This window comes from Dermacentor andersoni, chromosome 6 (assembly GCF_023375885.2).
Source record: "Dermacentor andersoni chromosome 6, qqDerAnde1_hic_scaffold, whole genome shotgun sequence".
Lineage (NCBI taxonomy): Eukaryota > Metazoa > Arthropoda > Arachnida > Ixodida > Ixodidae > Dermacentor > Dermacentor andersoni.
In genome coordinates, this window is record NC_092819.1 from 154,922,046 (window position 1) to 154,936,831 (window position 14,786).

At 44.6% G+C, this 14,786-nt stretch overlaps 1 protein-coding gene across 1 annotated transcript; it reads left to right on the plus strand.

Annotated features, from left to right (window-relative positions):
- Positions 1 to 2,666: 2,666 nt before the first annotated feature.
- On the plus strand, positions 2,667 to 10,749 carry LOC140219124 (astacin-like metalloprotease toxin 4). The gene is made up of 5 exons (XM_072289009.1): positions 2,667 to 2,671; positions 3,187 to 3,346; positions 8,715 to 8,733; positions 10,072 to 10,287; positions 10,634 to 10,749. The coding sequence occupies exons 1-5, from the start codon at positions 2,667 to 2,669 to the stop codon at positions 10,747 to 10,749; spliced, it is 516 nt and encodes a 171-aa protein (XP_072145110.1).
- The last annotated feature ends 4,037 nt before the right edge of the window (positions 10,750 to 14,786 follow it).

Consider the following 14,786-nt stretch of genomic DNA (forward strand, 5'->3'; position numbering starts at 1 on the left):
GAAAATCTGCTCAGCGGGTCAAGCGCGTCGGCTTTTATAGAGCAGTCGTCGAATGTTCCAGACTAATCGTTTGGACCCGCGTGCTTTCCACAAAGTTCTACACCATTCGCGCTACGCGATGAAATCAGATAACACAAGGTTCGGCGACAACAGACAGCCGGGTAGAAGCATCGATAACTTTCCAGAAACGTCGGATACATGCAGGCGCGTCCCGCGCTGTGCGATTGCATTTGTTAAGCGGCGAAACGTGGTCGCCCGATAAAGATAAGTACACGTATCAATATGGTGTACCCAAGGTTGGATAGCCACACAGGGTTAACCGTTGCCGCCAGGAGAAAGGAAATAAATAGAAGAGAGAAGGAGACAGGAAAGGTCAAAAAGTGAGACATAAAGACGAAGATTCGAGGAGGGAGAGACAGGAAAAGGCGACTGCCGATTTCCTCCAGGTGGGTCAGTCTGGAGGTGCCGTCTATGTGAAGCCGAGGCCGAAGAGGTGTGTTGCCTCCACCGAGGGGCCTTAAAGGTCCAAACACCCAGCATCGGCTCAACCCTCAGGATCCCCTTTTCCCTAGACACGGCTAAGCCGCGCACGGCTACACGCGGTAGGTTCCAACCCTCGTGTGCTCGGGTACGTGGTGTCGCCACACACCAAACGCCTGCTGACGCAGACGCCCCTGCGGGGTGCCCATGTATTCTCGTGATTTCTTTTTCGCCGCATTTGTAAACTTGCAATGTTATTTTCGTCATTTGAAGATTTACTGCATTTGTTTATCTAAATTTCTGTTTGATGGCCTCGGGTAACTTATTTACACTTTTAGTTGCTCTACACTTTGTTGTGAACGTTCTTAACCACTTCCTATATTTTAGCGCCTTAAACTCTCTTGCTCTCACGACCCGTCGTGTTATTGATAGAACAGGCACTTTGTGCCATACATCAAAGAGATGGTTCACTTCAAACGTATTATTTAATTTGCAAGCCACAACAAGAAGTCCACCTTAGGCAAAAAATGGAAGAAAAAAGAAAAGAAAAAAAAGAAAGATTATCTGGAGCAATCGCTGAGGTAAAGAAGGTGCTTTGATTAGTCGCGCATTAGAGAAATATAACCCGTCGATACTACAATTTATGGTATAACAGACTAGTGCAGGCGTCAGGGTGATCACCAGCGCTCCCTGCCCATCTTGTGAGGCTGCGAAAAAAATGTTATCGCCAACTGTTATGGCAATAAGGAGTGTTATACATAGCCGCTGGTACAAAGACGCGGATGGCAAAATAATCAATTACGCGTCAGGGAGGCTCCTTTCTCAAGACAGCGGCCATGCAAAGGCAACATTTTTCTTACAAATTCTAGTTTGAAACGCGCCAACAGGTATCAGCACCAGCGTTGCACCGTGAGCTCTTTAGTCCGGCGTTCCGTTATCTCTAAACGGTGATCCATGCACATTAAGGCATTCTGAACTCTCGAGTGCAGCCGCAGAAACTTCCAGGCAACCCTCTTTTTTCTTGTCTTTAGGCGTAGGCCCACTACATGCCTTTCTACTACGTCACTCCCTGCGGTGACGCAATGACCGAGCTGAGCCAGCTGGATTTCCTGTCTAGTAACAGACATATGCATATACACAATCTCATCCCAATCTGACCGCATAAGGAGAAAAATGTTGTTCTTTACAGTAGACGATCATTACTGATGCACGCACAAGCTTCGGAGCCAAATCTGCAGTCGGGCCCGGCGCCAAAAAAACGTGGACGCAAAAAACCAATACTACGATAGAACACGTCGAATCCCAGTCTCTTGCCTCGATGTAGGTACCCCTATCCTTGCATAAAGCTTAGAGTGCAAAGCTGAGGTTTCCCGTGGTATGATGACAAAAAAGTTTTAGCAATTTTGGAACAGTGCTCCGCTTCTCGCACGCAAAACATCTGTTGTGAATCGGATGAGAAAGAGCTGCACGACAGAGTGCATTCGTAATCCACTTTAAAAAGGGTTTCTCTTTTCGCGGAGGTTACATGTGGTCATCATTGTTGAAACGAAAACTTGCTTCACTGTGGACCGTGAACAGTGGTCACTGTGGGGAGTGGGAACTAGATGGCGCTACTGCTTCCGACGCCACATCAAAGCCTTCTATGTGCAGTGGAGTGCCTGAATGATCGAGATAGGGAAATGGGGTTCTTATAGTTATTTCTCGGCTGGGTGTCAGGGCATATCACGCATTTGAACCTGCGTACCACGTGGTACACTCCTACGAGTCAATGCGATGTTAGCGTACCCTGCCGTACAAATAACGAGAAACGCGCGAGTTTCGCGAATTGTGCATACGTTGCCTTTCACAAAATAAATGATTGTTTGTCATACATGAATGAGAATTTTTACTCATTGGGCTGCTTAGATCTGAAAAAAAAATACGTTTAGCTCCGATATGAACGCAAACAGCAGCGAGCGTTTAGCTATAGTAATATTTTAATGTCCTTTCATACACCTTTGAGGTCGCGGCATTGCCCAGCTTCTTAACGAATATTTGACATCCTTCAATGCGTATATGAATAACAGGAGGAGATATCACTGCTCGTACGTAGACGTAATTGCAGTGCGTTGGGCATGCAGTCATGACGATAAACATAGAACGTCTCCTTTGTAAACATACATTTCTACGTTGTGAAAGGTACATATATGAAGTAAGTTTTGTTTCGCTGCAAGCAAGCTGCGCTAAAAGCTGCCATTTAATTTTATTTAAAACTCAGGAAATATTAAATGTTTCATTCGATATTCCTGAGTACTCGTTCTCCAAAAAATTATTTGATTGATGCAAACGCACGAAACCATAGCTTCAGTCTACGTTTTTGCCGCAGTACAGCGTAGGTCCAGCGTTGAAGAATTCGGGAGACAAGGTATATGTGTGTTCAAACTATCAACTTCGATGCCGTACCCGTAACTTGTTTTACGAACTGGAATGATAGTATCAAGGCAGAGTGATCGCACTAAGCGGAAGCAGTGCCCGCGCGCGTGCTTATTTTCGTATTAGCACACCTGCCTGCAGGGCTCTCTTGCACCGTTAAAATGTTGCAGTTCCTCCGCCTTTATTGCTAGATGAAGCGCGATGCATATCGTGTTAACCAATCTAAGCGCTGAATTCGTTATCATCCTTGCCGTTGCCACCTGCCTGTCTGCAAACGTGCTTCATCATACGCAGGTGCTACTCGTACCTAGGCCGCAATGGCGGTGAGCAAGAGTTGTCCTTGGGACGCGGTTGCCTCTACAGGGGCACAGTCACGCACGAGCTGCTTCACGCGGTGGGCTTCTTCTACGAGCACTCACGTTCCGACAGGGACGACTACATCGACATCTTCGAGGTCGCGAGATCGAATCGCGGCCACGGCGGCTGCATTTCGATAGGGGCGAAATGCGAAAACACCCGTGTACTTGATTGAGGTCCACGCTAAATTACCCCAGGTGGTCGAAATTTCCGGAATCCTCCACTACGGCGTGCCTCCAGATCAAAAAGTGCTTTTGGCACGTAAAACCCCATAATGTAATCTACCATCGACATCTTCCCAGAAAATATTATAGAGGGTGAGCGTATATTCTGGTTGAACTTTGAAACAAGCTTTATACCACACGTTTACATTGTTGGTTGATCTAGGTTCATTTTTGCTGCGCCTTGCCACAGTGAGCAGCTGCCGTTATCGACGCGCTGCAAAAACTTGTTCTCTTTATTCATATGTACGCTACGCCTACTTCTTGCAGCGATGTCGGGACTAACCCAGGGCCACGTGTATTGGAACGCGTGCTTCCAACTTTGTGACGTATTGAATCCCGCTAGTACGATATTAGCAATGACTTGCATGCAATAAAGTGTTGGCAGGCGTCATTTCATGTCGAGCTAAATGAGTTGTTGCGTGTGGCTCGTACTCTTGATGTCGATACTGTGTCCGCAAAAAATTTTCTCATAAGTAGATCGCCGGAATCAGTGAACATACTTAACCGAATTTCCACCCGGGTAAAGATAATGTGATCGCGCTGTGAAGACACAGAAACTAGATTTCCCCGCTGCAACTTGCTCTTTTTTTGAATCCCTGACTAAAAAGCGATTGAAGGGGAACATCAGAATCAAAAGTCATTGACATATGTAACCATCACCTTGGCATAACTGTCAATCCAGGCCAAATTGTTAGCACGCATCGCTTCTGTCAGTACAACAGTGAGAAATAATAGGGCAATCAAGTTGACATTTTTCAACGGCAAGCAGCCTTGAACAGATAAAGGCTACAAGTTCACAAACACTAATTTTGCGGTTCGTGAGGAATTGTCTTTGCATACGTGTATCGCTCAACGCGAGCTCATTGACTTCCCATTAACCATACATGCATAATTTAAGCTAACCCTCGATAGACTTTTAATTGATCGCATTGTCTACACACACGACGCAGCGTCCGTCTCCGTAGTTCCCTTACACTGATCGCATACACATTAAAAAAGTGTACACATTTTGGGCTGTATATCCGCTACAGATCAATAATTGTCATCTGCATTGCTTGCGTTTCCTTTCTAGAAAACACCACGCCCACTACTTCGCTGTCGGCAATGCTCTGTCATGCTGATAACGCGCATGCGGTTCGTTACTAGGAAGTACCGTGCTCACAGAATTAAAGAAAGGAAATCAGGGCAAGACAGATGACGTTTATCGTTGTTGTTTGGCGAGGTATGACTCAAAGGATGTAAATTTTTCTTTGAGTGTAGAACTACCTTGGAAACACGTGTATCTAAGAAAAAAGTCGTAGTTTCGATCGAAAAGCGAAGCATGGATTGGGATAGCAAATTATCAGGCAGCCATATGATGTAAGGATATTACTTTTATCGGCCATGCAAATTTTTTAAACATTAGCTTGCTAAATAAATTAACAAGCTTGGTATCAGCGTCCACAGCAGATATGACAACATCATACTCGATGAACTCAGTCAGAACGCGGCATGAGAAAGCGTGGCTGCATCAGCGAGCGAAGTGACATTCGTGCTGTGTGTCGCTTCAGCGTAAACGCAGCGCCGACAACGCACATCACGCGCAAATCTACGACGCGTCGCCGCACCTAGACTGTGCCCCCAATGCAGATCGCTTTGAAGATACGGCGGCGCGAGTTGGCGCAGCCGCCACGTGCGTAATTGTATTCGGGAGTAGAAAGCAACCCGCCTGTCCCCCCCCCCCCCCCCTCGGCGCCTCGCAACATGGGTTGCTTCGAGTGCGACGGAAGACGGCGCGCTTCCTCCCGCTTTCTTGCCTGTCGCAAGGGCGAATTCGAACCACGATCGTCCGCTCCCCTCGCAAGCTTTCATTCGCACTTAGAGCGCAGGGTGCGTGGCGACGGTGTTGCCACCGTTGGACTTTACGCGGAATATGACGGCGACGCCGACGAAAGGAATGCGCCTTGAGTGTCCACATACCTGATGTCGCAATGAAAACCTAATATTATTCACTCGCACCTATCCATATCATTCAATACTATTCGTATTATTGTTCTGTAAATCCATTGCAGCTCCGTCCTACTGAGATTGCTGTAAATGCGACATATTGTCTGTTAGCGAAACTTTGCTGAGCTCTAAAATTACGCAAGAAGAAATCCTATTCGGTTCCGACGATTACACTATCTATCACAGAGAAAGTGTGGGCGACTGAAATGGAGGTTGGCTATTGCTGACCATAAAAAGGGTTATCACGTCGCTTCTTGTGCACATGCCTTGGAATATCCAAATTCGTTGGTTTTGCAGACCATCGCACCAATCGAATTCAAGTTATGATAAACGCTACACACAACCCAACAGCTCCTCCCGTTTCATTTACGAATTCAGCAACAACATTAACTGTATTCCATCCCAATATAACAAAACAGCAATTTACTTCTTGGTGACAAACTTTGCAGATATTGACCGGCGAAACTTGCGAACGCAATCGTTTCTATATTGTGAGTTCGTCCAACTAACACTTGGTTTCTCAATTGTGCTATTTACCAAGCAACCAACTTATATTATAATAATTTGGTTCTTTTCTCCCCTATGCCTCGAGGGCTAATACTATCACTTTTATTGATGGGTTCCGTGACCAATTGTTATTAGAGCTCGCCGTTCATGTGCTTTCCTGCTCACGTCACGTAAAGAGGAAACAAGCACTTGATTACAAAAGAGCAGACCCCAATGCTCATATTGGTATCGAAAGTTTCATGTCATTCTTGGCAACTTTTTCTGAGCCAACAGTGCACTAGAATCGGTGCCTGTACAAAGAAAGGATGATGGAACTAGCACATGCGGATATACCAAAGGTTTCATTTTGCAAAAAGGAAAGGAAACTATGGTTCAGTAATACCCTTCGCTCTACAAAAATATAAAAAAGAACGGTTCTACAGGACAGCCAAAAGAAGGACACACGTGAATCAAGTAAAAAAAATAAATTATGGGGGTTTTACGTGCCAAAACCACTTTCTGATTATGTCGCACGCCGTAGTGAGGGACTCCGGAAATTTCGACCCCCTGGGGTTCTTTAACGTGCACCTAAATCTAAGCACACGGGTGTTTTCGCCCCCATCGAAATGCGGCCGCCGTGGCCGGGATTCGATCCCGCGACCTCGCGCTCAGCAGCACAACACCATAGCCACTGAGCAACCACGGTGGGTTTGAATTTTGTAGGCAACATAAAACTTGAGACAAAGCCTATTACAATGATCTGCGTCATCCTAAGGATAAGTGCTTCCGCAACCAGCAATCTCTACTTCAAGATAACAAAAAAATTTGGAAAGGGATCCCTCCTGCCCGAGATTGCGACATTTCACCACTGCCAGATAGTTCTAGCTTGCCGATGGGGCGAGATATTATTGCATCTGTTTCTTACAGTTACTTAATGGCCGCATTTACAAAGAACGTCATTCGCAAATGCCAACACCCTTCAAACACGAATAACCAGACAAGGCCCCTATCAATATAAGAACCACTTGCATTGCTGAGTTGATTGACAACCTCAAATTTCAACTTCATCTGGCATAGATGGCATCAACTAAACAATTTTTATCTATGCAGTAGTTCTCTCATGCACAGCCCTTTCTCGCTTGTCTAAAAAGATCCTATCATTCGGGGAAGTTCCTTGTGGCTGGAAGGTCGGTAAAGTTATAACATTTTTGAAGTCCTCTCATAAGAGCGCTCTTATCATTTACCCCCCAAAATCACTAAAATGTGTTCCCGGTAAACTACTAGAACTGTAGCACATCACTTGGAAATTAACAGTTTCTTCCAACCTCAGCATGGTTTTAGAAAAGAAATATCATGTGAAGCACAGCTAAACGAATTATCTACAGATATTTTTCTAAACATGAATACAAGCCCACGACAGATTCTATATTCATCGACTTCGCTAAGGATTTTCATCGCATTGATCATTGCTGTCTCGTAGCTATAATTTCGTTCTTGAACGTAGATTTCGTAATAGTATATCTTGCAGAACAATTTGCTTGTCACTCGGTAAACAATTATCCGTCGTCGATAATCACATTTCCAGTATTAGTGATGTAACATCTGGTGTACCTCAAGGATAAAACTCAAATCATGACTCTTTCGGATTTATATAAACCACCTTCCACCCAAAATAACCTCATCCACTCGCTTGTTTACAGACGACCGCGTGACCCATGGGAAAATCTGATCACCATCCGGTCACATCACTCTTCAACGAGATCTTGACCGTGTTAGTAACGGGTGCCCTTCGTGGCACATGATACTAAACTTTGACAAATGCAAAGTGTTAACCTTCACGCAAAAAAGGACGCGCACTAACGCATACAAGTGCCTTGGGAATCTCATTACATCTAACCTGTCACTGTCTTCCCACATCGAAAAATAATTGCTTAAAATTCTTGTATGCTGGGTTACCTTAAACGTAACCTTCGTGGTACGCCTGCCCTCACGAGACAAATTGCTTAGTAGATATTTGTGAGGATTCAACTCTAATTGGCGGCTCCTGTCTGGTCCCCTCATCAACCTTCCCTAATCACGACACTCGAGTTAGTTCAAAATCGCGCCGCCCGCTTCATTGTGTGAGAATATTCACAGGGAGTCAAGCGTGAGTAACAATGACAATTTCACCCCTCTCATGTATCTAATCGCGAATAACCATAGTATTGCTTTGCCTGTTTCACAAAATTATCAATAGCGCGCCCCCCTCCTCACTGATGCGCTCGCCCACATAGTCACATCAGTTTGCAGCGGATTTTTGTCTTAACCAATGCTTTCAATTCATCTGCGTGGATACGCGCGATGTAGCATTGAAATAACCTACGAAACGACACAGTTGACTTTCATAAATTATATCCTCAAGAGCATAGTTAAACCTAATATTTCTGTAATTTAACACAACTGAATTTACTGTGCATCACTGGCGACGTTCTGTACAACATTTCTTGCTTCAAGTATTGTGTTATTTATATTTGTTACAGACTTATTCACTCATCTTTACCCTCTAACATTTGTATATTTACGTTCTTCTTTTTTTCTACTTTAAACAATCCATTTGTTTTCTGTATTGCCTTATCTATAAATGTTAGAGACTTCTTTTTCGTGGTTAGCTCCTAACATTGTATAATTTCCTTGCCCTTTTCTTTTTTTTGCTAATTACCCTGCATCCTACTCCGCTAAAAGCGCAAAACATGGTACTGGAACCTTTCGTGCGCTTTAATGTTTTGGCAGAACCACTTACTGCTCACAGGTGAGAGCTATCGCACTCCGGCATTGAAGGAGTGTAAGAAATGTGAGTGACAGTTGATATTAGGCTCTTATCACGTTGTACTGCAAGACGTAGAGTTACAGCATAAAAGGGCTTATTGCATGAATGTTTCACGTGGGCACAGAAGTCTAAGCGGTGGTATACAGCAAGGCTATAGTTTTTGCATAATTCATTTACATTAGCTGTTGGAACAGCACGAGAGAGAGAGGAAAAAAGAAAGAAAGAATAAACATTTATTGGCGGTATCATTGTCCTGATTTTGACTGCTTAGCATTCTTTAACGAGCATTTCCTTCATCATCTCTAAGGTATGTTCCTATTGTCTAATTATAATGTCTAAGTTATGTTCCTAATGTAAGCTAAGCTGTCTAATGATTTCCACAGCTGGTGCTCCCAATTCCTGGCACACCACCTCATCCTCAGGTGATCGAGGGAATTGCGAAAGAAAAGTGCTTCAGTGTGACAAAAAATAAAGAATTGGACGGCACGTAAGCACCTAATTTTCTTATACAAGCGCAAAAAAATATATATAAAAGAGCCAAAGTCGCACTGTCAGTGCTCTGTGCAAGTCACTCATCTAGTACATCAATAAAAAAATATTGCCTTTCGAATATAACCTTGAGAAGCTCTATTGGCTTACACAAAAACGTGTAGAGATAACCTACCAATTCCAACAATACTGTATTGACAGAGAAATAAGGAAGGAAATAGGAGCAAATAAAAAAATGAGAAACAGTGGGAAAGGCAGGCGTGAAGGCATAAATATAATTCATGATTTACATCGACAATGTCCTAATAAAATAATGTTAACGCCTCATTAGGGCGTAAATTATAAGGAAGGGCAGAGCAAAACTAAACCAAAATGAGAAAGAAAAAAATATCGCATCTTAGGATATCTTGTTGCTCTGTTGTGCGAAAAATTTTTTGCGACATGTCCAAGACGTCAAGGGAGACACACGAAATAACGACAGACAGGACGACTGAAAGGAAAGTCATGACACTCCTCGTGTCTGTACTTATGTCTTGTATCTTTATCTGTTCGCCTCTATCGTCCGTGTGCTGAAACGGAAAACCTGTTTTTTTTTTTCTTTCATGCTGGAACTTTCAGAAAAGGAAAGAAATTGAGGCACACTTCCAAAAAGGGTGTTTCGGTGGATTTCGCGTCAATAACCCGGTATTGATGCAATAAAAGTATGTGAATAAATGAGTGTGCATTTATTGTTATGTTTGAAACGTTTGTCAAATGTGCTTGAAAGCGCGTCCTTTCGTAGCCACTTTTCTTCCTTGCCCAATGAACTGCCTTTCTTCCTTTGCCTTGAAGAGTTCCTGTCAAGCTTCGAGAGGGGGGATCCTAGTCACATCCGCTTCCTGACAAAATTCGACTACCAGTCGGTGATGCTGTATGGCTCAGACTCATTTTCCCGTGGTCCCGGTCTCCCCTCCATGCTGCAAAAGGGTGGCGGAACGGTCAAGGATGTCTACGACAAACCATGGCTAAGCGAGTTTGACATTATTCGCATTATTGCTCTGTACAATTGTACGCAGAGTTGCTGTACTTTGTGTGCCTGAGGTCATTTAACATTAGTATATCTCGTCTAAGGAGCGAATATTTCTTTCGAACATGCCTTTAAGAAGATGCCACACGAAGTAAACAACGTGAATATGCATAGAGAAGGAAATAGCTATAGGTAAGAAAACTGCGGTACTTGAGACATTACGCGACGGTCGACTCCTGAACGATAAGAGGTGCTGCCCAACAGTGCGAATGCAGTGTGATATGCCCTCAAAGAATAAATGTTCTTGATTCGCCTGTTTCTACGTTACCTGACTCATGCTATTTTCTTGCGTACGTGTAGCATTTGTTATGTTTTTGCGCGTTCCAGCATTCATTTCAATCAACTCCTACTACATGAGGGAATCAGCTCAGACGGAGAATTCACGCCCAGTGCAGGGACACTACTGGAACCAGGACTGTGACATGCACCACGTGCAGGGTTAATTATTAGACATATTTAGTATATCAACGTCCCAACTGCTTTCGTAGACGCGCGGACAATGGCTACGGTTGGCTGCAGGAGCTTCTCCTTCGAGATTTTTTGTAACACTTTTCGCATCGCCGGCGCGTGACCACCGATGAGTACTATGTTGTCACAGCAGAGCAGAAATGAAGGCATTTGATTCTGGCATATTTTCTTACGATTGTTAAACGTACGCAGGAACAAACATACCCACGTAACGCTCGCCGCGGTTGATTAGCCGTTATGGTGTCGCGCTGGATAGCACGAGGTCGTGGGATGAAATTTCTGCCGAGGTGGTCTCATATCGATGGACGCGAAATGCAAAGGCGCCCGTGCCCCGTACATTGTGGGCACGCTAAAGATCCCCTGGTGGTCGAAATGTATCTGGAGTTCCCCCATTGCGCTGTCTCAAAATAAGCTCGGAGCTGTGCCACGTAAAACCCAAGGATTCAATTCAATTCAAGAGTATGTGCGTGCGCGCGCACACACACACACAATATATATATATATATATATACCTGCGCAGGCGTGCTGCTTAGCAAGGACAAATTTCTCGATGTCCTTGTGAGTGAATGTTGCCCCGCTCTGAAGCATTATAACGACACAACTCACCCAATACCTCAGAAGCGACACCTGAAGGATACTTTAAATGTATTATTTTGAAGCGTAGGCGAACGTTTCTCATAATAAAAGTGTCATTTTTCTTAAATGATGGCCGATCCGTATTAGTCATGTAATGGAGGAGCTATGCTTTCAGCACACGTGGCTCATGTGCTGCGCGACTCCCGTGGCAACATTGAGAATGGTCTGTTACCGTTGAGCAACGCTCTTGATTTGCGTGCTCTGTTACATGAGTCAGTGAGTGCCTCCACGCACTCGCTATAGATGTTCTCGAGGCCAGCAGTTGCTGGCAGATGTAACCGTCGGGTATTCGGGCACAAATCGAAGCAGCCCACTAAAGTGCTCACCCAAAAGGGGCAATGGCTTCTATAACGTAAAACTACTTCAATGTGCCTTATTCCAATCTCCTGACCTCAAATTTGCGTAACCGCCGACGCGAGCATCCGGCGGTGACCTGCAGGGTTGTCTGAACAGACCAATCAAATGCTCCCCTCGTTCGTGGGAGCCCACTTCTGTTTGCTTTAAAAACGAATAATATTGCCTACAGTGAGCAGCTTGTCTTATTTAATTGGCTGGAAAGAGGTGAGGAGCATGCTTGAAGGGAAAGGGATTCGATTGGGCCGAGCCAGTGCACTGAAAATCGATATCCGGATGAAGAGGGTAGTGCCGGTGTCTGCGTTTGGTCCGCTTTCCCTTATTTGGCACGAGGTGGCTGGTCGAAAATCGCGGCGGCATGCAACGGAAGGTTAAGAATGACGCAAAAAGGTATCCTCAGCAAAGAAAAATTGGCTGAGCGAGGTCGTAAACATACCGACATTGCTTGAAAACGTTACACGATCAAGCAGAAAGGTTTATAGTACACAAATAAACCCATACACCCCGGCAGGTGCGAGCAGCCAGTGCCTGAGGGATCGTTGGCAGCCATATTTTATTCCTTTCGGAACGGAGCAGTAGCAGCTATTCAGAAAGAAATTCAGTTTTGTTCGGCATATTACTGCGTATTTAACGTATACACATCCCTTTGACGTAGTGAGTTTTTGCTGTTTTGTGACGTCGCGTGACAGGCAGGTGAAGTGGGTGCAGCCCGAAAACTTTTGACCAACAGCCGACGGTTAATGGCTAAGAGGTGTCTTATCAGAAATAAATTTTTTTTTGTTTGGTCCAAAGATGCCTAATCAGTCAGTACGCGTTATATCATATGGCGAGCTATCGCGGTTTTCGTGACGTCGCGTGGTAGACAGGAGAAGTGGGGGTGGTTCAAAATGTTTTTGACAAAATGCGAAGGGCTGATCGCAGGATTGGAATAGAACAGTTTGGAATAGCTTTGCGGTATAGCGCCCAATGTCAGGCTTCCTAGTTGTACGCCTGGGACATGAGCTATTTACGTTTAAATAGCGGAGCTGTTTAAGCTTTAGTTCCCCAGTGCAACGCTGTCAGAAAGCTCAGCCCAGCTGTGCGCCGCCTCGCGTTGTCTAGCAACCACCCACACTCTTTAAAAAAGAGAGTGAAAGGAGGGTCACGACTACCTCAACTCTCTTTTTTTCAGTAGATGACTACTTTTTTTACAACGCTAGTCACAAAACGAAGTCAGGAATGAGGCATGAAATAGAGGACTCCCATGCTGCTTGAAGGGAGTCAGTGAAAGGCACATATGATGTTATTGGTTGCAACGAATGTGGATTCGTTGGTTAACTCAATCAAATAACTGACTGTCTATACCAAAGAAAACACCATAATTTGTAACTGCCCGAGTTCAACTATATAGCCGCAAAAAGTAAAATTGCGTTTCATGCAGTGCTGCATTACTGCATAATCAGAATAGCAAGAAATGCAAATTTTTTTAATTATTCAGTACCAAATAATAAAAGCAGGATGGTTCAACGCCAAACTCCACAAGTGATAACACTGGTTAACATATGTATGCAACACAATGTACATTATTATATATTTTGTATATAAAGATACCTGAAGGGGGGGGGGGGGAGTGAGTGCATGAATATTGACTGACCATGCACAGAAGACAATAGAACACGAATATACAGACAATGTCAAAAGAACACAAACTGTGAAGTGCACCGCGTAGAGTTCATGACATAAAGCTAAGCAAATATTACTATTTTTAATGAAACAACACTAATTCACATCTGGGTACCCCTTCCCTGCCAGATAAAGATCTAGGAACTCTGGTAACACCTCATCTCCGGGCTGCGCCACACAGACTACATTGCGTTTTGATACCTTAAATGTTTATCGATGTTTCCTGAATTCAACAAGTCCGATCTTGTCTAACAAGAACAGAACCTCATCCTGAGCCCCAAAAATACCTGCAATCTGTGGAAATTATGGGTCATCTCCCTTACGCGCCGTGGTTGCTCAGTGGCTATGGTGTTGGGCTGCTGAGCACGAGGTCGGGGGATCGAAACACAGCCACGGCGGACGCATTTAGATGGCGGCGAAATGCGAAAACACCCGTGTACTGAGATTTAGGGGCACACTAAAGAACTCCACGTGGGCTAAATTTCCGGAGTCCTCCTCTACATCGTGCCTCATAATCGGAAAGTAGTTTTGTAAAACCCCATAAAAACGTAAAGCCCCATAAGTCAATTTCGTCTCCCTTGGCCATTAAAAGCACATCTCTCACATGGTATGCCCTTTGCGGCATAGTGGCTGATTTTGCCTGCCATACATTACCTGCAGGCAGATGCTCCTCAATCCACGTATGTAACACAGATCGTCGCACAGGTTTCAGGCCTGACAGGGAGTGGCGTTGGTTGAAGACAATCTCACGGAATTCATAGCTTTGCGAAAGTTGGTGAAGTTCTGCAAGTGGGGAGGGGGGGGGGGTTAGATACGTTTTTGAAGTTTTTCATCTTTGATGCCGCATTCTTAATGTACTGGAGATCAGCCTCGAACCTCATGCGCCAGATTTGTTTGAGTGGTGTGAAAAGAGAGATCATGCGTGGGTAGTGCACAAGGTAATGTAATTTAGGGATTATGCGGGCTTCAGTGTAGCGGGTGAAGAATGAACGGAGAAGTTCTTGAATTTTCACCTCCATATAAACAAGCAACTCTGAGGGAAGCTCATCACACAAAAGCATGCCTACAACTTCTCAGAATAGGAGGTAAACCTCCCAGCCTACGTTTCTCTCTAGAATTTTAGAAGCGAAAATCTGAGGCAAAAGTCCGAAATGGCACCACTTCTGCGAAGCAGTGCCCTTTAGAGAGGTATTGCCTAGTGCGACGGTTTCTGTAGGTTGTAGTGGCCTGTCAACGTTCTAGACTTAGAATCTAAAAACGTTGTGGTCTCTTTTTACAATGACTGCGGCCACAAGGGAATGTCCAAACTTCGTGCACTGTTCTGCAAACCCCTGTGCAAAAAAACGTCCAAACCGCTGCT

Coding starts and splice junctions, on each gene's coding strand:
- LOC140219124 (XM_072289009.1), top strand. Junction 10,288..10,633: donor CATTATTGCTCTGTACAATT/GTACGCAGAGTT, acceptor TGCGCGTTCCAG/CATTCATTTCAATCAACTCC.